At 36.1% G+C, this 23,789-nt stretch overlaps 1 protein-coding gene across 3 annotated transcripts in view; it reads right to left on the reverse strand.

The window, feature by feature from the left end:
- Positions 1–23,768, reverse strand: part of AGL (amylo-alpha-1, 6-glucosidase, 4-alpha-glucanotransferase) — a 34,042-nt gene extending 10,274 nt beyond the window's left edge. Inside the window, exons 1-24 of one of the 3 annotated variants that reach the window (XM_068690237.1) lie at positions 23,531–23,768; positions 23,045–23,173; positions 20,393–20,603; positions 19,341–19,507; positions 18,678–18,881; positions 15,241–15,422; positions 14,907–15,018; positions 14,339–14,459; positions 14,060–14,162; positions 13,872–13,969; positions 13,204–13,343; positions 11,794–11,981; positions 10,129–10,252; positions 9,402–9,565; positions 8,723–8,824; positions 8,296–8,448; positions 8,063–8,213; positions 6,982–7,106; positions 6,760–6,872; positions 6,500–6,634; positions 5,849–5,979; positions 5,129–5,265; positions 3,223–3,356; positions 1,818–1,993 (exon numbers count right to left, since the gene is read on the reverse strand). In XM_068690237.1, coding sequence (XP_068546338.1) covers positions 1,818–1,993; positions 3,223–3,356; positions 5,129–5,265; positions 5,849–5,979; positions 6,500–6,634; positions 6,760–6,872; positions 6,982–7,106; positions 8,063–8,213; positions 8,296–8,448; positions 8,723–8,824; positions 9,402–9,565; positions 10,129–10,252; positions 11,794–11,981; positions 13,204–13,343; positions 13,872–13,969; positions 14,060–14,162; positions 14,339–14,459; positions 14,907–15,018; positions 15,241–15,422; positions 18,678–18,881; positions 19,341–19,507; positions 20,393–20,603; positions 23,045–23,126 — 3,253 coding nt within the window. In that variant the 5' untranslated portion in view covers positions 23,127–23,173; positions 23,531–23,768. Of the gene's footprint in view, positions 1–1,817; positions 1,994–3,222; positions 3,357–5,128; positions 5,266–5,848; positions 5,980–6,499; positions 6,635–6,759; positions 6,873–6,981; positions 7,107–8,062; positions 8,214–8,295; positions 8,449–8,722; positions 8,825–9,401; positions 9,566–10,128; positions 10,253–10,612; positions 10,737–11,793; positions 11,982–13,203; positions 13,344–13,871; positions 13,970–14,059; positions 14,163–14,338; positions 14,460–14,906; positions 15,019–15,240; positions 15,423–18,677; positions 18,882–19,340; positions 19,508–20,392; positions 20,604–23,044; positions 23,174–23,270; positions 23,454–23,530 lie in introns of those variants that run through there. The other 2 variants (XM_068690234.1, XM_068690235.1) reach the window with 2 other exon arrangements.
- Positions 23,769–23,789: the final 21 nt, after the last annotated feature.

Genomic DNA, 23,789 nt, shown 5'->3' on the forward strand with positions numbered 1-23,789 from the left:
ACTCATTTGTTGATATGGCAGAAATTCCAAGCACACATGTATGTAACAAACTATACAGGTAAAAGTATATTCACATGCATAATTACTTTTTTTTTCCTGAAATAGAAACTCATTTTAGAACAATTAACTTCTAGAATTTCTAAATCATGCAACAGACTATGCATGTCAGTAACAGTCATGTTTTTCTTTTTTTTTTTTTTGATTAAAGCACTTGATGTCACCCTTCAATAATAATAAAAAAAAAAGCACAACTCCTACCCCTCTCCCTTCCTCCACCCCCCACAAAAAACAAAAACAAAAACCCCAAACAATACACAAAGAAAATGAACAAGCAAAAAGCCAGAAGTATGGCAACATACATAATGCCCTGCTTGCAAGAGTTTATGTACGAAAGCCATGCTATCTCAGTATCATAAAAGGAATGACTGGAGAGCTGTGAATTTCTTCAGCCTAATAATACTCTCAACCACTATAAAAGGAATCCTGTTTCTTTTTTCCAGCAGCTTCTAGAGCTACATCTTACTGCAGACATTATGACATGTATTTTTATGCTTTAACAGCAAGACTCATTCTTAATTAAAACAGTGAAATCCATCCTTGTCTTTTCTTCTATTTATTAACTTTCCAGTCTAACAAACAAAAAGTTCCATAATAAAGGCTCAGAACAAGTCTGTTGTGCATGCTTGCTCAAACTAAATTGTAGCTTCTATTAGGTACTTATTCAAAGCATTTGCTAATGTTCAAATATGACCTTCACATCTCTCTAATTTTATAGAATATGGCAATAAGCAACTTGAGAATGACAATCTATTCAAGAGTTAAAAATATCACAGACTCAACTACGTGAAGGGAATATTTAAAAGGAAGCCCTTTCATATAATTAATCTTTATGACTAAATTAAGGGAACAGTGCTTGTCTGTGCTTCCAGGCAACACTAAAACAGGCAAATGCAACGGTACAAAAAAAAAACAAAACAAACTAAAAGCAGTAAAATTCCATAAGAGAAGGACAGACAGCAGAAAAAAAAAAAAAGAAACAAAACAAAAACCAGACAGACAGAGGCCATAGAACCTGTAGATGCTAAAAGTTTCTATAGTTTCAAAAAAGGAATGGACCAACTTAGGGAAAAATAAATCCATTCTAAGTCACTAAACACAGAAGCTAATACTTTCGATTTAGGAAAGTGCCAAGTTCAAGGACTGCCAGATGCTGGCAGAACATTTGGAGGAATAAATACTGTTTGCTGACTGTGTTTATGTTCTTTCCTAAGCAGCTATTGTTGCCCCTTTCAGGGACATGTCCAGACCAGAGGTTCTTCTGGTCCACTAATGGTTCTTACATTTTTCTGAAAACTTGTAAACAATAAATCCATGCTTAGACTCCACTACAATTCACTTCTTAAATTCACATTTAAAAACAAACTAAAGCCTATTATGGGAAGTTATTATGTCTTTTGGAAAGAAAAATATATAAGATAGAGAACATACTTGCAGATCTCCATACAGGGAGAAATTGGGTATAGTTTAAAATGTCTCTAAATAAAATATTTACAAGCTTTTCTTTCCAAGAGCAAAACCAAAATGGTTGTCCCCAAAAATACTGCTAGATAAAACTGCCATACTTTTAAACAGTCAAACCTTTATCTGGAACACAAGTTAAAGCACAGGAGAGAAGTGAAGAAAAAAGCTACCTAAATTTTACATATGGATGCTGACATTTAGATCCCAAGCATAGTGGAGAAAACTTTAATAGTTTTTCAAAGCAATTTAACTGCTTTGTGAGGTTTTGTTTTGTTGTAAATGTTGTGTTCACTTACCAGCTGCCAAAGAAACACAACACTGTTCTTTCTCATTTGTAATCTCATTCAGTCTATAGGGAACATCATGTAAAGAAGGAGACAGATCGGGCAAACATGAGTATTTTCCTATCCCACACATCTGGATTGAGCCCAAGGAAAGGTGTTTAACAAATGTTGATCCGTTCTGCACAAAGCTGTAATTCAAAATAATTAGAAACAAAAACAAAACCCTTTGCATTCAGCAACAGCGGTCTACAAAGTGTACCATTTTTCATTTACAGAAAAGTATAATAGATGTTATGCATAATAAATACAATGGACTAACAATGAGTTATTCTGAGTATTATGCATTAATTTTGCACATAAGCTTTACTTTGTATATCACTCTTTTTTCCAAAATAGGTGCCCAAAATTAGCCTTACATTTTTAATGTATTAACGCCAATGGGAGCATTTATGCTTTGCGTACTTTTAGGGAAGATGGCAAAATAGTGAAATTGGTTTACTTACACAGATCCAAGACCTCAAAAGTATAAGAAAGCAAAAATATTTTATCATTTTTTATTTAAATAAAAGCTTGTAAAACCTAGTCATCATTTGTAAAGACACATTTGTATATATATATAAATTTATATATATTCATGTAAAAATAATTCATTAAATCATTTAGCACATTGTCTAAAAATAATTAAACTTGCATTCTTGACCAGTTTATCTGCAAGTATTTTTTCATAAAATATACTATGTTCCACATGCTATCACATCCATACCAAATTCTGTGCCCATTTTAACATCTTTATTTTTACAAAATAATGGTGATTTAGAATACTCATAGCTAGAATAAAGCCTCCACCTTCTTTCGCTTTCCAAGAAATAACACTGAAGTTCAAATAATCTCCAGAAGTAAGCAAAGTACTTAGATATGAAGGATATTTAAAGGTCTTATAGAAGAAACTGTCCTGATTTCAGCTAGGATAGAGTTAATTTTCCTCCTAGTGGCTGATACTGCACTGTTTTTTTTTTTTTTTTTTTTTTTGTTTTTTTTTGTTTTTTATTTAGGTTGAACAAAGCATCAACAACAAGTACACTCTGGTATTTTCTTTTTCCTCCAGACTTTAAGGAAGCCTTGCAGTTTCACTAAGATCGTAGCAAGAAAGTTTCTGAAGCATTGCAGGGAAATTCTGGCTTAACATTTCATCCCCTACACAATGCCAGCAGTAGTTATAAATTCAAATCCAGGACAGACATTTGAACTCTCAAATTTCCCAGCCACTGCTATTAGAAGATTGATTTTTCACTACTCATTTCACCATTTTCCATTGGATAGCACAAATACGAAAATATTCTAATGACGTTCTCCAACAGATAAAACATAAAAGGTGCAGTTTATAGATAACTCTACATATCTGACATGCCAAGCATACCTAGACATCTGATGCCATCCCACATCCAGAAGCGTTGTGTATGCACCCACTAATATGGCATCAAAATAACATGGGATAAGGTAACGTGGAATTTTCTTTAAATAGATAAACATGGCCTTCAACCATTTACCAACCTATTAAAATATAATATTATTAGAAGCTGATAACACTTGATAACAACGGGGTTCAAAACCAGTGCTTTTAGGATGCATCTAGTTAAAATATTTATCACAGATTTTGAACAGATTATATTATATACCCAAATTATGCTTGTCCATCACACAGCCGATGCTATTGCCCATTACTAGTATCACCACTACCATGCAACCATTCATATTCAAGAAGCATTCCATGCTAGATATTTGTGGCAGAATTGCTGTATCCCCCTGCTCCAAAACTTCAGCCAAACTCTAAGAATGGTAGGGAAAAATTTTATATTGTTCAATGACAAATGGGCAAGAACAGCAATTACGGAAAGAAATTAGTTCTTGCAAATAGCACATTTCCACAAACAACACAAACAAGTTTTTAAAACTAAGAAGCAAAGGGAAGATGCAACTCAAAAGCTGTCACTATGACTCGAGTGTGGGAAGGAGGTTTCTCATTGATTAAAAAAAGACAAGACTGAAGAGGTGAAGCTTGAGACAAGGGACTGAAAAATTATCAAAGACTGAATAACGTGTGGCCACTCATGCAAATGGCTGCTGATCTGGGTCTGTGACTTTAGATTCTTGAGCTTCACCGTCTTCATTTCATGACAAAGTAGTTGACACCTGAAGGTATTTTTCTTTCCTTGCAGTGCTTTTGAATGACAACCTACTGTAAAGTCACTACCACTAAAGACTGAAAACCTGCAGATGAAGACCATATAGATGAAGTACATGTCAATGTAGTACATATAACACTATACTTTTAACATAGAAATTAGAGGGAAAATTACCTATGTAAACACTGAAATCGCAAAATTTAGTTTCACGAGACTTTGATATAGCTATTGCTACTTCATATTTTCTGCAGAACAGAAAGAAACACTGCAAATTAAGAACTCAAAAAAAATATACAGACAAAATAAGCAACAATCTTGAAAGAGCACTGAGTCTGGCTACTATCAGACTAACTTGCTTTCATCAAGCTCCCAATACTGAAGTCCGAGTCATCATTCACTTCTGTACAACATTCAACATTCAATTACCCTTTCTTCTGCTTTTTATCAGTACACTTGGCTTCAGGAACAAAGCAAAGTAAGAATGTTACACTTTCTTATTAAATTCATCACCTTCATTACACCCAAATCATGTCTTTGTCTTGTGAAATGAATACAGAAATTGCCTTATAGGAAAGTGAAGTTATAAGAGTTATAAAACAGTTAACTTGAATCTTCATAAATTATAGAATACTTTGGGTTGGATGATCCTTAAGGATCATCTAGTTCCAACCCCCCTCCCATGAGGGGTTCCAACTCCTCTTCCACTCAACCAGGTTGCTCAAAGCCCTATTCCGGTCTTTAAATATTTCCAGGGATGGAGCAAATCCTGCTTTCTCAGTGCCTGGCTGTGCAATCTTACTGTAACAGTATGACAATCACATATGCCTCAGTGGTATTTAGGTCATCTTTTGAAAGTAGTCACTTAAATAATGGTTACTTCATTTTCATTTGAGCGGAAGGTAGTAAACAGAAGGAACCCTTCAGGCCCTAAATATTTTCCATCTCCCTTTTGCAACCTACTCTTAAATAGGATTAAGAAGAGGGAAGAAAAACATATTAATGGTTTAATCTCCTAGAAGAAATTGCCTAGACAATAAATACTTTACAGACAGACTGAACTTAGAAACATCATAATAATTGAAAAAGAAGCAAAGCAGTCATTTGAAATCCCCAAGTCACCAAATATATATTTTTACTTACTTCTGCACAGGCTCCAGTACGTGAAATCAGACGATTGCTGACATAATCAATCATCCAATCTCCAGATCTTAAATTATCACAAAACGGGTGGCCCAAATCATTCTTTGGTCTAATGTCTGCCATTACTGACATTAACCCTGCAGATACAAACCCAACTCAGTATTAAAGGACACATGATTACCCAGAGGAAAAGCTACAGTGCAACAGCTATAATAACTGGCTTTAACTAGAATACTTTTCTTGATCTGCAGTGAGTTAGGATACAACTCACAGTTTCCTGAGAGTACATCCCAGACAGTCACAAAACACACTGTGAAATAAGTAGCATGATGGAATTCATATGTCTGATAAATTAACAATGCTCCTCAGTTATCTAGTAATGCATATGGTTTAATAATTATTTCTCTCATTAGCTTCACATTATATGCGTTTTATTTATTTATTTTTATTTTTAATGACAGAGCACTGGTGTTAAAACATATACTGAAAATTAATTTTGCAACCCCCACAGTACTAGAAAAAGAAGTTCTTGTTTAATTATGTTGTGATGATTTGATTTCTTGGGGTATAACATCAATTAGCACAGTCAAGCAGAAACAACTTACTGTTTTTTATCCAAGCAGTAGCACTAACCATTAAACAGTACTAAGGTATGATCTAGATTGAGCTGCTCTATTTTACCCTTTCCATGATAGAAAGATGTAATGCTGAGACCATTACCTTGGAGGCCTGCATATTTCAACGGTGACCAGTTTGGTATATTGTAACAGCCTCCACCATCTTCTTGTTCTTCTGCCTCACACCTATACAGCACTTGATTTAGGTCAGCCAAACTTAGTTTAGATGCAATTCTGAAATAAAGATGAAAAAATACAAACCCAAAAGCATCATTTGCATGGAAATACAGAGAGGATTTTACAAACAATTCTAGTTGCAGACTTGCATTAAAGCAATTAAATACATAAAACTCCCTCACCACTTAACCTTGAAAATTAAGAGCCTGAATTTTCAGATGTTCTGAGTAGTGCTGCTCAGTTGTTTCTGAGTCTATTTAGAACCACCATATTAAGAGGTTAAGCACAAACACTGTAACAATCATACTCCAACACTGACAAGCACTCCATGTTAGGAAGTCTACTTTAAGCAGCAGTTATACGGAACATGAACAAAAGAGCCTGGGAACCTTTTAAGTATTAACCCTGTTTGGTCTTATGCATATAAAAGGAGTATCTCAGAATTTTTATAACAATCTGACGATCCAAATTTATCCATAGAAACAACAACAACAACAAATCCTTCTTTTAAATGTACAGACCTTTGTTCTTACTATATCTTTCTCAATTCTACTTCAGAAACCTTAAGAATACTTACGAAGAAAATAATGTTTTTAATATGGGTGCTGAATGATCATCAGGAAGACTTCCAGATTTAAAGTGAGGACTAAACTGGATCAGATGACTACGGAGTACACCAACAGCCTCTTGTGCCTTTGGATCAAGACTAACTCTGAAATATGAATGCATAATTTATAGGAATGTAGCACTTAAAGTAACTCTTCCTAAGTCTCAAAACAAAGAATCCTATCATTCTATTTTAACTAACACATCTATTTGGCAATTATCATAACGTACCTGAATACTATTACACTTCCTGGTGTTAAATTTTCAAATTCTATTTCTTGAACAAATTCATTTGGCCCTTTTATGGCAGTTCCAGCTTGCTTTATAATTTTACTGTCTTTAATCTTAGAAGAGAAAACATATTTGCAACTGAAATTCAATATATTTTCTAATATAAAAAAATCACAAATGACAACATATTACATCAGAACATGGGTGAATAAGGCTAATTACCTGAATGTGCTCTCTGAGTTCCACTGTGAAGTTAGGCAATCCATTTATAAAACGTTCATCTTTTTTGTAAGGATTAGTATTTCTCTCAATGGTTCTAGCCTCAAGTACTACTTCTTCAATTTTCCCTATGAAAAGTTAAATTATGTTGTAGCTGTTAATACAGATTCTTTTGCAAACATGAAGCAAATCCTAAAACTAAAGAAATAACTATGTAAAATGCAACTCTGGGTTGTACAACTGAAGAATAACAAGGTGACAAAACATGTGAGTAAGTGCTATAAATCATATGAGCATTCATTACACATTCATCATCTGGTTTGTATTTAAAACTGCAATTTTTTTCTTCTATAATAAATTAACCATTAAATCAATCACCAATTACAGCCTGCCTTTTACTGGTCAGCTCTAGTTAGTTTGTTTCTAGTTAGTTTCCTTATTATCTTTTAGGAGACTTTGTATCAGATTAGTTTCTAAACTGCAGATGGTGTATTTTCAGAGTGTAAAAACTTTTATTAATATTCAAATAATTTCCTCTGTTCTCTAAATAATCTACAAACTAAGGTGTATAAGTCCTGTAGACACGTTTGCATGGTCTTCGCATACAAATGTGACTGACTTAAACACACATACACAGACCTGGATAACACACAAAAAAGCCAGTATGGAAAGCTGCTCTTCAGAAATATGAGATTTCGGCTTTTTTTTTTTTTTTTTTAAATCTGTGTAACACTTTACAAATTGCAATTTCCTCCCCTTGCCCTGTAAAACTAATCACCTTCTTCTCACTTCTTCTGTAAAACTAATCACCCGTTAACTAGTTTTTACCATTTCACAAACACATGCACATGGCAAACTTACAGCAGAAAGTGTACTCAGTAAGTATGCCTTTGAAAACCCTAAGCAAGTTTCTTACTGTTTAACCACTTTTAGAGCATACATTTTAGTACATACATAAGAAATATTACATACTGAAAATTCTCATATTGATTTCACACACTCAAGGTTAGAAAATATAGAATTAGAATGACTTGATTTTTCATTTTTTGTATAACTGTCATCCCTTGAAAAGGGATCTGATTACCTGGGATACACATTTCAGGCACTTCTTTACTGTAGAAGGAAGTCTTTGGATCTCTGAAAGCAGTTCTACTTACAGCCACAACAGACTGGTGTGTATTAGGGCAATGTCTTGTCACTGCCACTATATCTTCATCAACTTGATCTACATACACCTAGAAAAGGCATATAATTACAAAACTGTGCTCACTCAGAAAATAAATATAGAAAAGTCCTAATGTTACCCTCATATCTTGCCTGATTAAAGCCTTTAGCTCCCAGCTCCTGATGCAGCCTGTTTATGGCCAGCCTTCCTGCTAGAATTCCCGTTTGGAAATTAACTTCACCAGAAGTCAGGTGTGCTGCTGGATTCCATGTTGAATAAAATCTCTCTTCGGATACTACGGATATCTGTAAAGATATTAATATTTCAGCAAATATCAGACACTCTGAAAAAAGAACTGCAGGTTCAACTATACAATGAAATTGGATGATCTTAAGTAATGCTAGCTAGTAAACTGCTTGGTAATCAAAAAAATCAAAACAAAACACCAAACCCACCATCAAATACACCACCACCACCACAAAACCAAACAAAATAATTACCCTCCCTCCTCCCCAAATATTAAAAAAATATATCATAGGGCAAGAACCAAGTAATTTTGGAATTAAACTAAACACAGACCTGGTGTGGTACAAGTTCATCATAACCTTTGGTGCTACCTGTAGCACAGCATGCCATGGAAACAATCATTGCACTGGGAAGAGCATCATATGCAGATCGGTGCTAGGTTAAAAAATAAATAGGTAGAAAATGAATTAAATCCATAATTCATCCCTCCCAATTCACCAGACGTAGGATACACTCAGTTTAACAGAGGAAACAATTGCTATCATAATTTTCTTAATCATAATTTTCGTGATTACAATAGATTTACTGAAAAAAATTGCTACAAATACAGTACAAAAGCAATTTAAGAGTACCCCTCAAAAACCCACTCCAGTTCACACTGCTATCTTTCTCATCCTCTCCTGTAAAATGGGATCGTAGGAGAATGGATGAAGAATAAGAGACAGAACTGCTTACAGCAGTTCTGCTTACAGCAGCTGGAATGAAAAAGTCAAAAAAGCTCATTAAATAGCTTTGTATACCTTTTCCTTTAAAGGACAAAGCCTTGAAATTCAGTGGAACTTGTTATAAAATGCTATTCATTCGATAAAAACTTGATCTGAAACAACGTTTTTCCTACATATCACCCAGAAAAAAAAAAAAAAAGCATCCAGTCTGCATCAAGCCCTCCCAAGGTTCAGAAACATCAATGTAGAAAAGATTAAACAAACTGGTTTCCAGTTTAAATGCTCACCTGGATCGGACACTCATTATCATGTGTAATATCCATGAACAGTGCATGAGCAATAGCTGGCATCAGGGGTCTCAAACGTGGCTGAACAAAAGAGCCAACAGGTTCACCTCCAAAACGATAAACTAACCTTCCCTCCTCATGGCTATTATAAGCTGTCATTGCCTCTAAAGAAGAAAATAGGTAAGTGTTTGCATAAGAATAACCATCATATATTACAGCATGCACAGAGATGTTAATGCAGCATTTTACATTTGTTATTTTGGTGTGTTCAATCATAAAAAAAAAATCACAGTAAAACTTTAATCTCCAATGTAGATACCCAACTTTGAAATATTCTGTTTGCTATAATATGGGAAGGTAGGGAAGGAAGAAAAAAAAAAACAACACAAAAATCTGCAATGGCTTCCCCAGTGGACTTAAGAAATTCATGCAACAAAAATCAGACACAATGCAGCACTTGCATAGCAGAGCTGTGCTACAGCTTTTTCTTCTCTCACTAGAACACAAGTGAAACCTTCTGTAAATTAATGTAGGATGTTTTTTCTTGATTTACAGCTAGTACTGTATTTTTTGCTGAGTATCAGAAAGCCACAATACAACAACTGTGCTTCTTATCACGTTGAGTACGAAATCAAAAGTGCATAATCCAGAAGCAAACATTTCTTTGGAAAAAGTACATCCTCTATAATCTCTGGTTGGAAAGACACCACATATATCGCAAGCCTACCTCTTATTAAGGAGGTAATGCCCAGCCTATTCACAAAGATATTGTCCAGCTCCTCATTTCCTGTGAACAGTTCAGCCACTACAAACAAATCTGCTCGCAATTTTCTAGCTGTGTCCAGCATGTACTGCAAAAAGCACAGCCAAAAAAGCCACAGAAAAGGGAAAGGTAGACACAAAAGTGGATAAGTTTCAAAGCTAGGCAGGGATTGACAATAGGAAAATGCCATGCAGCAAGGACAAATAGAAAGCCAAAATTAAGGAATTAAAAAAAAAAAAAAGAGTTGAGTTACAGAGGACAACACAAACATAAACAAAAATCAAGAATTAGGATACAAGATAGCAATTAAATACAACACAAAGAAAAGATAATTGCATAAGCAAAGAACGTAAATACATAAGAAAAAAAGCATACCAATGTTAGTGTCACATTAAAAACTCTGAACCATACATGACAATCCTTTACAACTTTCAACTGCTTATTGTACCTCTAATCAGGCTGGTAATTCCCAGGCGGTTGACAAAAACATTGTCAATGTACTCACTGCCCGTGAAGAGTTCAGCTATCACATAAAGATTAGGTCTGACTGATCTGGCTGTTGCTAGCATCTCCTATAGATCATAATACATATTTAATGGAAGTCATCCATTGTCAGCTACATATATGCAATCATTGATGTGAATCTTAACCAAACATAAATGAGTTCTTAACACATGCAGTTCATAAAAAATATTACTAACAGGTAGCATTCATAAAATTATGTTTTTATAGAATTATTCAGATAATCTACAGATCTCTATAAAAATCTTCTGAAGATTGTAAACTAATTATAACTTTGTTTTCAAACAAAAATTTGACTCAAAATGCAAGAACAAAAGGTTGGATAAGAGACATATCTGTTAAAATAAGAAATTATTGCAGAGCTTTGGTTAAAGCTGTCAGGGTTACCATTCAAAAAATAGTAACAAGTGAAAGAATGGCAGAATTTTTGAAATTGGCTGCATTTAGGAGTCACTTACAGCTTTGGTGTGGATGCATAAACTGATTTAAGAAAGCTCTTCACAGATTTAGGGAACCTCTGTACCCAAGCTAGGACTTAGCACAGCTCAAATCTATATAGAGATATTTTACTAATTAAGTACAATTTCTGGATGTGGTCAGTTGTGAACTTATTGGGAAACAATAAGTGATAAATGTTAGCAATAATCCTGTCTGACTGAACTTTCTGTAAGTGTTCTTTACCAACTTTTAAATTCTGGAATGTAAAACACTTTGTTTATTTCATCAACAGCAAAACATACAGGAAAGTATCAGTGTTTGTTTGCCATCCAGGTCTTGGAAATTACCAAGTCTACAGCTGACATACTAGATACTGGCAGTGATTGCACTTCAGTCCATAGATAGACAACAGAAAATTTACCCATGCCCATCAGCATCTACAGGATCCCAGCTGAAATGGAGAATGGAGACATACAACCGCTATACCATTTTGCTAACTGTTCAAAGTAGCTGAAACCATACCTAAACCTAAACATTGCCAGTCATGAAACTTTATCAAGAAAATTCATTCACTCTGCCATGCTGATTCTACAGATTTTGTAGAAGCAGTGCAGAACTTTTGTCACAGTCAGAAGCTGCTTTATCGTAAATGTGTTTATTTTTGCGTACCTCAGCTACATGAATAGGTGTTGAGTGACAGTTGTCAAGACGAACGCCATGGAAATATTTGGCAGTGATTTCTGTGTATTTTTTCATATGTGCCCAGAGGTATGGGCAGTCTTCAGGTTTGTTCCCATAACGCAGTTTCACACTGTCTCCCCAGCAAATAAGCTCCCTTCTCAAGTAAACATTTGAACCTGTAAGGGGAAAAAAATCACTCTAAGAGCTATAGGACAGAATTTGAACCAAAAAGAGGATGTGGCAATTCGTTTTCTACTTCTTAAGAGTAGGAGAATGCTATGATGATGAGTAAAAATTCTAATAACAGTATCAACTCAAAATCTTTATATAGAATAGAAAAAAATAGAATAATATTTTTATAGAATAGAAAAATAGATCAGTTTGGACTCTGTGGAGAAAGGCAGTTTTGTCCTCAGCTGGAATACTATCTAATCTCATTCCACCCTCCCCCTCAAAAAAACTTTTTTTTTTTTTTTTTTAAATTTTTAAGTACTAAGAGAAATTGGAAAAAAAGAATTAAACCCCAGAGAGTAACTCTAATATTTGACTATTACTTTGAAAACTGTCTACACACTCCTTCTGCACTGAAAAGAATCCAACAAAAAATTGGATTGGATAAGTAATCTTTATTTAAGTTCAAATATACATGTATTTGAGGGTTTTGAAGAAAGCATACACTCTCATTCCCAAAAGAAGAGATTATCTGTGAGCTAATTCAGAAATTAATTATATAACTTTTTCTTTAGATAATAACTCCCAGCAATTTTACAATAGCATATCAATGCTATTTTCAACATGTTTCTACCTACACAGTTATGCTGACAGAGACTTCACTATGGTGCAGCTCCACATGTAGCTGAGGCAACCTACTTCAATGCTGACGCTGAAAGGAGAGCAGAGAGAGCCCTCTCTGCTGTCTCTTTCCCTGTCCCATCTCAACATCATCTCAGGTGCCCACCTTTCAACTGCCTGACATACACACACTGGACTTTTCAAGAAGCCAGGTTTTGCTCACTAATGCAGCAAAATGCCATTAATCTTTTTATCATACTAGTTTTCTGATGCCTTATGAAAATGCCAACAAGTAGTGGTGTTGGAACAGTGCAAGGTAAGCAACAATGACAGAAGTAGGGGAGGTCTCCCTTTCACTGACAGAAAGCTGATAATTTCCCTCTCATATCTTGTGACGCTGTATCTCAAATTCCAGTTTTTACAATTGACCTTCTGTGTGCTGAATGGGAAATAAAAGCACTATAAAGTGAGTATCTGCCTGCTATTCTGCTTTTTCAACTTCATAGGAAACTTCAACTTCATATAGGAAAATTAGACTAAATAAAATATTTGCTTCAGCTATAATATCAAAACATTTACAAAATGATTCAAAATTCTTTTACAAACCTGGTTCTGCAAAGTTTCTAAGAGGATCATCGCCCATAACCCATCCATTATGGGCCATGAAATAGCAAGCTTTATCTGGGTGATGTATCATAGCTTCTTCTTCCTCCACAGTCATGTCTTTGAATGGGTAAGTAAAATACCTATGGAATTAACAAATAATTCAAAAAAGATACATAAACCAAAATTCATTGTCTTTGAAATTAAACTATCTGCTATGAACTGGCTTGTAGACAAAAGATTCAAAAAGTCAAACTATAAATGATGGTGAGTTTTCTATTTTGTATCATGTTTCGAAGGAGAAAGGACAGGTGCTGCCACTACCTTTGTGCCAGCTGGTAGTGTAAGACTATAGCCTCAACCCTTCAGATACATTAATGGCATCAAGTATATCAGACTTTACTAGATCCATTCCTGCTCCATCTACAAGAGCAATTTGCACTATGTAAGGCTTCATTGTGCTCAGAGTATTATTTCAAGCTGCCTTAAGTCACACTCATTTAATAAAGAGTTATTATTATTGCTTTAAAAAATAGTTATCTCATTGATAAAGTGGCATTTATCTATGGGAAAGAAAATACAGTTGCACTTATGTTTATTTTTAATTAACTTTGAACTCACTTTCCCTGGATAGACTAATAGTTTTCAACAACAACAACAAAAAACGATACCTGGTAACTAAAGGATATTTTCTACTAATAGGACCCAGTTTAGGACCATGACCAGCCAGTCGTTCATAAACCACAGTCCCCGCAAGACAGTTGACTGCCTAGAAGTAATTAAATTATGCATTATTAGAATGCCTGAATATATTTGCAATTTAAAGCAATTCAACATTAAAAACCAGAAAGTATAAGACCTGCTCTTGATGGTGATGAATCTGTCTGTGTTGCTCAGCGTTCAGTTCCTCAATCCTCTTGCGAAACCAGTTACAACACTCTTCTATTGCACCTGGTCCATTGCTTAGCAAGAAGATGCAAAGCAGAGAACAATTGAAATAATTTAGTTTTAAAACACATAATTAAAATGAATTAAAAAAAAAAGATTTTTTTTTTCAAAGATAGGAAAAAAGATATTTATTTGGTTTTGTAAATTTAACTTCACTTGCAATTTTAACTTCTGCTTAATCATACAGTACCTGTGCGGTATGAAGGTTGCCAATGCTATATTCATATCTACAGTACAGCCAAATCGTCTATATTCAGGGTCCTGAACTATCTGAAGATGTTGATTTGGATCAGATTTAGTGCTCATTTTGCCTGAGGACAAAATAGAAAACTATTCACAAAGTGAAAACAGAAATTACATTTAGAAGACAAACAACTTTTACATTTTGAGGACAAGTAAGATATGGGTAGACAAAAGGTTACAGAGGGGCGCAAAGGAAAAAAATATTAAAGATCTGACAGAGCTGGCTCCTCAAAAACATCTGTGCTCAGTTACAATATTGAATCCTGGCAAAAACAAACAAAAAAGAATCTTTGTTATTTATTTCCCAGACTATGAAGCACAGTCTTCAAATGCTTTACCATTCCTCAGAACATTCTTGCATGCTCCTATCAGCGTGGTAGATTTTTCATACCTCCCCAAAAATTGGATTATTTTTATTTTCCAGCTTTTTTTTTTTTTTTTTTAGGTTTACCTATAAGGCTTATTGAATTATAAATAAAGAGTCCACCTGTTCCAGCAACACACACTTTCTTTACCTTGAGTTAGAAGAGTTCTAAATTGTTCCACAGCTTTATTAACATCCACTTGGAAAAATTCCCACAGTTTAATTTTTGGATATATCTCTTCCCAAATTATTTTACGGACACACTGTAAAAATAAAAATTATGTTAGTCAACGTTCACGATTAATATAAACACACAAAAAAGCTAAGTGCTTAGTTCAGAAAAAAACTAGTAAAATGAGGGATTATTTCAATAAATATATCTGCAAAATATATATTCTGTGCATTTCCACAACCTTAGAACTGTTCAAGGTTTATCCAGCTATTTACAATGTTCATTGCCATATACTTAATTCTCATTTACTTACATTCAGGTGGTGATCATTTTCAATCAACGGAGGGACCCCTTTATCAATACACTTTCCATCAGCCACCATGCAGGTCAAGTGCCACAGAGCTCTATCTAAGACCCAAGCTGGCTTCAGGTGAGGGGAATTTACAAGGTTATAGCCACATTCTGGATGCATCCTGAGCCACTCACTGTTAGTAGCTTATTCAAGAAAGGCATGGGAAAAAAAAAAAAAAAAAAAGTACACAAGCTGAATACTTAGTTGTTTCACACAAAAATTTTAACACCAAGAAGCTAAGGTACTATGTCATGAATCACACATTTCATTTTAAATGAAAATGGGTGTGATATTCTAATACAGACAATAATGTGCATACAACAGTAGGAGTAAATACATATAATGCAATGAGAACTTTAATTCTGGAAAAATAACAGCAACAAAAAAAGGTTTCAGTAGTTAATTTCTTTCCATTTTTCAGAACTGTCCCAAACACACAATTTAACTGAAAATAATTTCCATACATTCTTTTGAATGTAACAATTGAAAAACTTCACATACAAAAAAAAGCACAAAAAGAAAACTGCTGCTTAGGTTTTACAAGTGTTTTTTTAGAAATTGTTCTTCACAGAACACATTTTAACATTTACAAAAACAGAGAAAAATGAAGTAACATCTAACAGAAGAGAAAAAATATAACTTGTTATTATACTGGAAACAGTGAAATAGTAAATAACATGCCCAAAATTAGAGCAGAACAATTAAAAAAACAAGTCTGCTTAGTTCAATGTTCAAACTGAAAAGTGAAAGGTAAAGAAACTAGTGTAATCTCTCACTCTATAGTATGAATAGCTCTTCTAAACACCCTACTACATATCTAAAGTCCATTATGACTATGGCAAAATTCCATGTTTATAAGGTCAAACCATTTGTGGAAGTTAAGAACTTCATGGTTTAAATGTCATAAACAACTATAAAGCACTTTACTTATTTTAAAGTTGCATATAGCAATAATAAACTCAGGCTGTTAAAGGCCATTCTAGTCCAACCAGATTGCTTTCCTTTCTCTCTCTCTCTCTTTTTATTTAAATGTATTCTTGCAGCAAGAACCATGATTTACTACTCATATCCCTTCTGAAGGGAATAGCTGCCCCAAAAGTGAACATGCACCAAGTTACCAGGTAGGGTTTGCAAGTCTATCTATGATACTCCTACTAACATGCCAAAAGGACGTCTATGTTTAAGTTTAATGCATATTAGAAACTAACAGAGATGTTAACATCAAAAACTGTTTCCCACCATTCTCTACTATACAAGCTTTCTCTGCTCCTTTCCAGTGTGTTAAAAAAAAAAAAAAATAAAACAACAAACAAAAACAATCAAGAAAAACCAACACTTCATCTTAACCACCTGACATTTATATTGAGCTGTCTGACTTTATGGCAGGAATGGTGGGGAAGCATCGCCATTTCATACAGTGGTCTCAGCTAGAAAGAAGAAACTCTAATGATACTGACCGCTGTAAGCTGAGGGCTCATGAGCTGTAAGTGTGACCAGCGTTAGCAGATTTAGTGTGAGACAACACAGTGCTTTAGGTTTTATTGCAGATGTACTGTGGAATTAATAACCATGAGCCAGTATCCATAATCCACTCAAAATAACTGACTATGCATTTCACATCTTTTACATTCAAATGAGTCTGTGAAATATATATTACAATTAAATCATCCCAATATGCAGGAATTAACTGGTTTTAAATTAGAAGTTTCTGTTCAATGAAAATGCGAAACACAGTCCAATTTCCATCTTATCAAGCTATACAAAAAAAAAGGAAAAACATTTAATAAATTTTCTTATTATTAAAGCCCATAGAACATCTACCTTCATATGCAACACCATGACTTCAGCAGACATTTATCATTTATATGCATTTCTGCTTATGCTAAGTTTGGCATTTAACAAAGTTTGTAGCCAGTTGCAAATCAAGAGTTTTGATAATGAACAACCCCAAGGGAAAAAAAATCCAGCATTCTTATTGCAAGTTTATAAGTTTGAAAGCAGATAAACCCATCAAATACATCTTGATTAATGATTTAAGTCAGAATAATGATCACTTGAAGATGCTTATAAACATCCTTTCACCATGGTATAACTTAAAAAATAGTTTACTCATCCATCCCTTGAAAATTAATTTGAGCTCTTGATATAACCAAATAAAATCCTTCTGCAAACATAGCCAAATATCAACGTGACTTTTTTCCTTATATTCTTGAGTATAGTATTTATGGACAGAAATATCTATGTCTAATTACATTTTCCTTGGTAGCATGCAAATATATACTGTAAAAAGGTGACGGGATCTCAAGAACATATGATAAAAGAAATGGACTTTTAGTTGGTAAAGTGTAAGAACTGTTTATCTGCTGAGAATGTTGAAAAGCCAGCTTCCCTGAGACATATGGTCAATAACTACACTTAGGAGAGTAACATTTTAACAAACAGATAGGGCAAACAACTGGGCCCATATTACTTTGCAGACTGATTGGATAGGAATGTTGACAACAGTCAACACCAAAGAAAAAAGCAAATAACTCTTGTAACTCATAGTAACTCTATGTAACCGTTTTTGTTAGTGGTGGTTTTGTTTTTTAAACCTCAGAGAACTGTGACATGAACATACACAGCCATTTGTTGTTTTCTCTGACATATGTATACTAATTATTGTGGTCTTCAGGATTACAGAATAATCAAAATAATCTCGTTATCTAAATAATCAAGCTTATGTATAATGAAGTGTAATCATTTAAACTTCCTCAGTCATACTGAAAAAAGCTCACTGTCCCTCTGTACAGAACACACACCTTTAGCTATGAACTGCAATTAGATGAAAAACCTTCAGTGCTTTGGCATATCTATGCTTAAAAAACAACACAAAAACAGAACAACCCCCCACCACCACCACCACTTCGCACCAACACACACAGAGCTGTAACATTTCCTCCATTGCTTAATCCTAGCCTCTTGTCCCTATCCTGGTTGTTATCTGCATGTTAGAACCGAATTGAAGCAGCAATAAAAACAACCCTGTTTAACAAGAGAGTAGTCAGTTTATGTTCACCACATAAATTAATTATGCAGATTCCATTCCTTTATGTGGGCGCTGCACACCACAAATCTTAAAAATAAGCATGATATTATGAAAAATACAGATGCATACACAGTTTATTAATTCATCTCTGTGAAGGGCTCTATTCACTCAAGTTACAATACAAGATTATTTTACATCTGTTATGGAGATGTATCTGTTGTAATTGTGAAGAACTCTCCTAGACTTGAGAAACTCAAAACCAGAAAAACTAATCTGCTTAAAAGCACTACTTAAAGATGTGTTAGAGGGGAAAAGTTAAAGGAGATGATGAAACATAGGACCGATTTGATTGTTCACACGGAAATCATACCGGTATGATTGTAGACCACATCTGTGATGCAAAGCATATTCCACTCATTCTTCATTTTTTCCACAAGAGCTCCTATATCACTCCAAGTGCATTTTTTATTATTGGTTGAAAATTCAGGATTTACTTCTAACTGATCAGCCAGGGAATAACATGATCTAGACAGTCCAAGCTTCTGCAGTGGTGTAAAATGAATCATGTTGTAACCTGTGTAATAAGAAATCATTTATTTAATAAGAAAATAGAATTTCAGTCAAAGCAGTTGATTGACAGAAACATAAATTACAGGTATACCACGTATCTAAACCTAGTGTCCAGAATATCCATTGTAAATTCAGCTTAATCTTCCCCTTAAAATTCTGCATAATATAAGTTTTAAAAATCATCCTGTTATTTCTACAAACTCCGATATTTATCTGAAATCAAAACAACAAAAGTAATTTCCTATTATCAGGAAATTCTGAATTTTTGCACTTCTGCAAATATCTAAATTATTTCACTGACTTAATCTGTTAATTAAATTTAATCTAGTGGAAAATACTTTATTTACAGACTACAGGACAATTTAGCTGTTTATACTGAAGCTCTTCAGTGCAACTTTGTTTTATCATCTCAAGATTTAAAAAAAAAAAAGCATATATCCTTTAATATGTATTTTGGCATTACCTGTTTCTTTTGCCACTTTGAGCCTATCTTCCCATTCATGAAATGGTCCCAGACACTTAGCGAGGAATGTCTGGAGTGTAACGCAATCCAAAGGTAACACATGGTTATCAGCTCCAACACGCAAAATAGGATCCACAACTATGTAACCTCCACCACTTTTCTCATTTCTAGAAGAAATCGATTTACATTTACATTGATTTACATAGTAGATGCACATTGTACTAGTCAGTTACAGAAGCAGAATCCAACAAGCAGAGCAATTTCAAATATACAGTACCTTAACAGGCTGGTTAGGGGGCTTGGGGGGAGAAAGGACTGCAGGGAACCTAATAGGAAACACTGAACAGATGCTCATCTACTAGGCACCATCTCTCTACTGCACTTAATGCCACTTGCTTACAAGAATACAACTAGGTTACAGAGCTTTAAACTCCACAAAAGTGATACCTTTGTTACCCTGGTTCCCCCTTGAAGAATACAGATGGTAACAAAGAAAACATAAGTGCCCACCTTTTGCACAAAGGCCTCTATTTGGAGCACTATCCTGAGAAAGAGACCTGAGCTAAAAAGAGACCTAAGCCTGAGGGAATTTAGCCAACAACTCCTATCTTCCAGGAGCTCAGAATACTAGGCCATTACAGTCATTCTCTTGTGTTGAAACAAAAGAGGAAGTATGTGAAATAAAGAATGACAGAACCTCTGTGCCAGAAAGATACATCTTTCAAGAAACACCATCCCAGGTCAATGAAGAGAAAACATTTTACTTGAATACTTAGAATACTGATGATTTTGAAATCTTGTAAAAATGTCTTGCCTTTCCAACATACACAGAAAATTGATCATTGTTCTGTATATTCTGCAAATGACTTTGCAGAAAGTCTTAGCCACAAAAGCTGTTGTCTTTCACTAGCAGATTCAGATAGATTCTGTTTTTGCATTTGAAAAATGCAGGGGAAAATTATGTTTTTCTTCTTAGAAGTGATTTCTTCAGTTTAAAAACATAAACTAAGGGAGCAGACTGCGTTTGGCTGTAAGTATAGTGCTTCACTTACCCAAGACTGAAATAGTATTGATATGATCCAGAAATTTGGAGATCTAACTTGCAATATTTGTCAGAGTCATCTTCTTTTCCTGTAGGATTGTGCCATGATAATGTCCTGAACTTGTGGCGATCAAATAATTCTCCAGAAGCTGGATAATTAGTGCACACGGTAACATGCTTGCCTTGAAGAGTTGGGCCCAATCGGAACTGTAGTTCAAACCCTCAAGGAAAAAAAAGAAACACAAAAACACGGGCATCTCATCAGGAGTACTAGATATTTCTACTCTGTAATAAAAAGTTATAATCTGGTATTATGTTAAGAAGAAAATATACCAATGTATCTGCCAAAACCTTTTGCCAAATAGTCATATTTTCTCCCTATTTTCCCAACGTTTTTCCTTGCACACTTCACATAAAGTCTTTTTCCCTTTACCTATGTGGTACCTTTCCAATTTGTTCTGCTTCGGTATATAAACAGTCTAGGAAACAAAATACAGCAGAAGATCACAGTCATTAGACTACACATATTTTTATGCAGATTTTTATATGTAGTACTGTTAAAAAAAATCTAAAAGGTAAATCTTAAATTTACCGAGTCTATATATTAAGCTGATCCATGAAAATAGGAAAAAAAAAAGAGGAACAAACTTGAAAGCAAAATATTTCAAATCCATTCAAATCCGTTCTCCATTTAAAGTTCATTTAATCCTAAATTCCTTATGCTTTCAAGTGCAAAATGATGTATACTTGTGTGTAATCTACAGGGTACAGACTGTTAAACTGAGAGCTCAGCAAGTCAGAGAGCTTTGTATACGTGCCGCAGCTCACACACATCAGAAAGAGCAGTACTCAGACTAAAGATAGCCATGACAGAGAGAATACAATTAAGTTAAAAACACTAGGACCTAAAATTATTCTGTAGTTTGCTAAACTGGATATGAAGAAATCAGTGTTGTACAGAGGTTTCAGAATATGTTTTCACTTGCAGGTATGAGAGCCTCCATCACGTACCTGGCTAATTACAGAGCCCCTTCAAATGACTGAAAGAGGTCTAAGTGCTTGCACAACGGCTTTTACTATGTTACATACCAGTCATGCAGCTGACTAGCTACTAGCCCTAACAGTCTACAAAATTAGAATTTTAAGCAAAAGAAACCCAAATATTTGTATAGAGACAAAATTATCAATACACCCCTAATTAATTATAAATTATATATAAAAAAATTGAACAGTGGCAAGTTCTAGCACCTTCAGTTGGAGGAAAAAAAAACACAAACACAAACAAACAACAACATAACACTCATACTTGCTCACGAAATAGAATCCCAGCAACTCTGATCTGATATTGATCAGGTCTCAATGTCTGAGCACATTTAAACAAAAGTCTCACCAAGCTTACAGCTTCTCTTATTAACATAATCACAATTACCCCAAAAACTTTACATACAATAGTGGTTTTAGCATCTGAATGTCTGCCAGGTAAAACAAAGCTCATTTGATTAAAAAAATAAAAAAAATCCTTACATTAAAAAGTCATTTTAGGAAGGTTAACTACACTCTCAACAGTACTGTCCTGACATTTTATCACAGTGGTTACTAAAATTAGAGCACAGGGATATATGCCATCGATATCTTATTTCCTGTAACAGTTATACTGATATCAAGAATGCTGCACTCAAAATTAGCTATGCCCTCCCAGAGACATTTTGAACGTCTGATAGCCATGCATTTCTGTCCAACTCCTTCCAACAAAATTTACAGAACCGGGAGGAAGAGTTAATAATGGAGATTAGGGTCAACTCTGCACTTATTCACTAATGGCATTTTTTTTAGATTACATTGCTAGAAAATTTTGAAATCAATACACTTGAAGAGAATTCTTATTCTCATGAACCTAAATCTTGCTTCTCTACTAAACCACTTTGACATTAGGTTCCTGGATCAACTCCATAAAGTAACAGAAAACAAAAAAGATTTATGAGCAATAAATATTGCTGCATTGTTAAAAATGATTTCTAAGCAGAGTGGCTTTAATTTCAGTCTGAATTTAATGGCCAGCATAATAGCGGTCCGGTTCTGTTTTTTGTTTTTGTTTTTTTTGGCAAACAGACTCAAGAACACTTTCAAAGAGAAACAACATCAAGTTCTTATTACTATGCAGGCAGAACACCAACATAGCGCCGCTATAAGGAATCTGACAGGCACGATAAGAAGATTTAGGAGGAGCTGGGGGATCCTGCATTCTGAAATGTCACCTCAGACTTTCCAAGAAGTTAGTGTCACCGTTATATTTCAAAGCTATTTTATTAAAGATGGGGTGTGTTGCATAACATGTTGCAGATTAGTACTTCAGAGTTTGACTTAAGAGGACTTTTTCAGGTCAGTACAGCACGGTCACACAGAGAGCAGCTCTGTCCTGTAAATAACGCCTCACACGAAGACTGCCGGCTCCCAGCCGCTGTTTTCTCGAGGTTTGCGAACCAGGCTGCACCTCAGAGCTCCGCAGTGGAAGCAACCGTACCAGAAACTGTTTCATATTAAAAGAATGGGAAAAACAAACCCAAACCGACAGCCCCCCCCCCCCCCCCCCCACAGCCGCGACCACGGGCTGCCCCCCTCCCTCTCGCTGCTGCCGAGCTGCCCTCAGCCGGCCGCGCCCCACCTTGCTCCAGCCTGAAGAGGGTCTTGTCCAGCTTCTCCATCTCGTTGAGGTGCAGCAGCCGCGTCTCCCTACCGCTCGGCATGGCTGCTGCCGGCTGCCTGCCGCTCCTCCGGCGGCGGGGGGCTGGCCCTGCCGGGGGGAACACACACACGAAGCCAACCCGTCAGCGGCGGCCCGGGGAGCAGGCGGCCGCTCGGGAGCGCCTCACGCCGCCGGTGCCGCTTACATCTTCCGCAGCCCCGGGGCGAGCGGGGATGGGGCGAGCGGGGAGGAGGAGCAGGGCGGCGGGGAGCCCTCAGCCCTCCCCCGGCCGGCGGCAGCAGCTCCGCGGGGCAGCTCCCGGCCCCGAGCCGCCCCCGGGAGGGGCGCGCCTGACACCTGTCACCCCGCCGCCCTGTCACTCTGCCATCCCGCCGCCCTGTCACTGTCACCCCGCCACCCTCCTGCTCGCCCGCTGCCGCCGGGCCCCGTGGCCGCCATACTCACGGGGCGGGACCGCAGCGGCGGCTGCCGAGGCTGAGAGGAGCCGGGGCGGGAGCGGCTCCAGGCGGGCAGGCGGCACTCGCACACTCGCCAACAGCGGCGACAGACCCCGAGGACCCCCTCCCGGTCCTGCCGTTTTCTCGCTGTTTTACAAATAAACTTCACCGGCCCGGGCGGCGCCGGCCGAGCTCCCGCGAGAGCCAAGGGCCCGCCCCGGGGGCGCGGCCAGGCCTGGCCCCTGCGAGCGGGTCCCTGAGGGACG

Source organism: Anas acuta, chromosome 8 (assembly GCF_963932015.1).
Source record: "Anas acuta chromosome 8, bAnaAcu1.1, whole genome shotgun sequence".
NCBI lineage: Eukaryota > Metazoa > Chordata > Aves > Anseriformes > Anatidae > Anas > Anas acuta.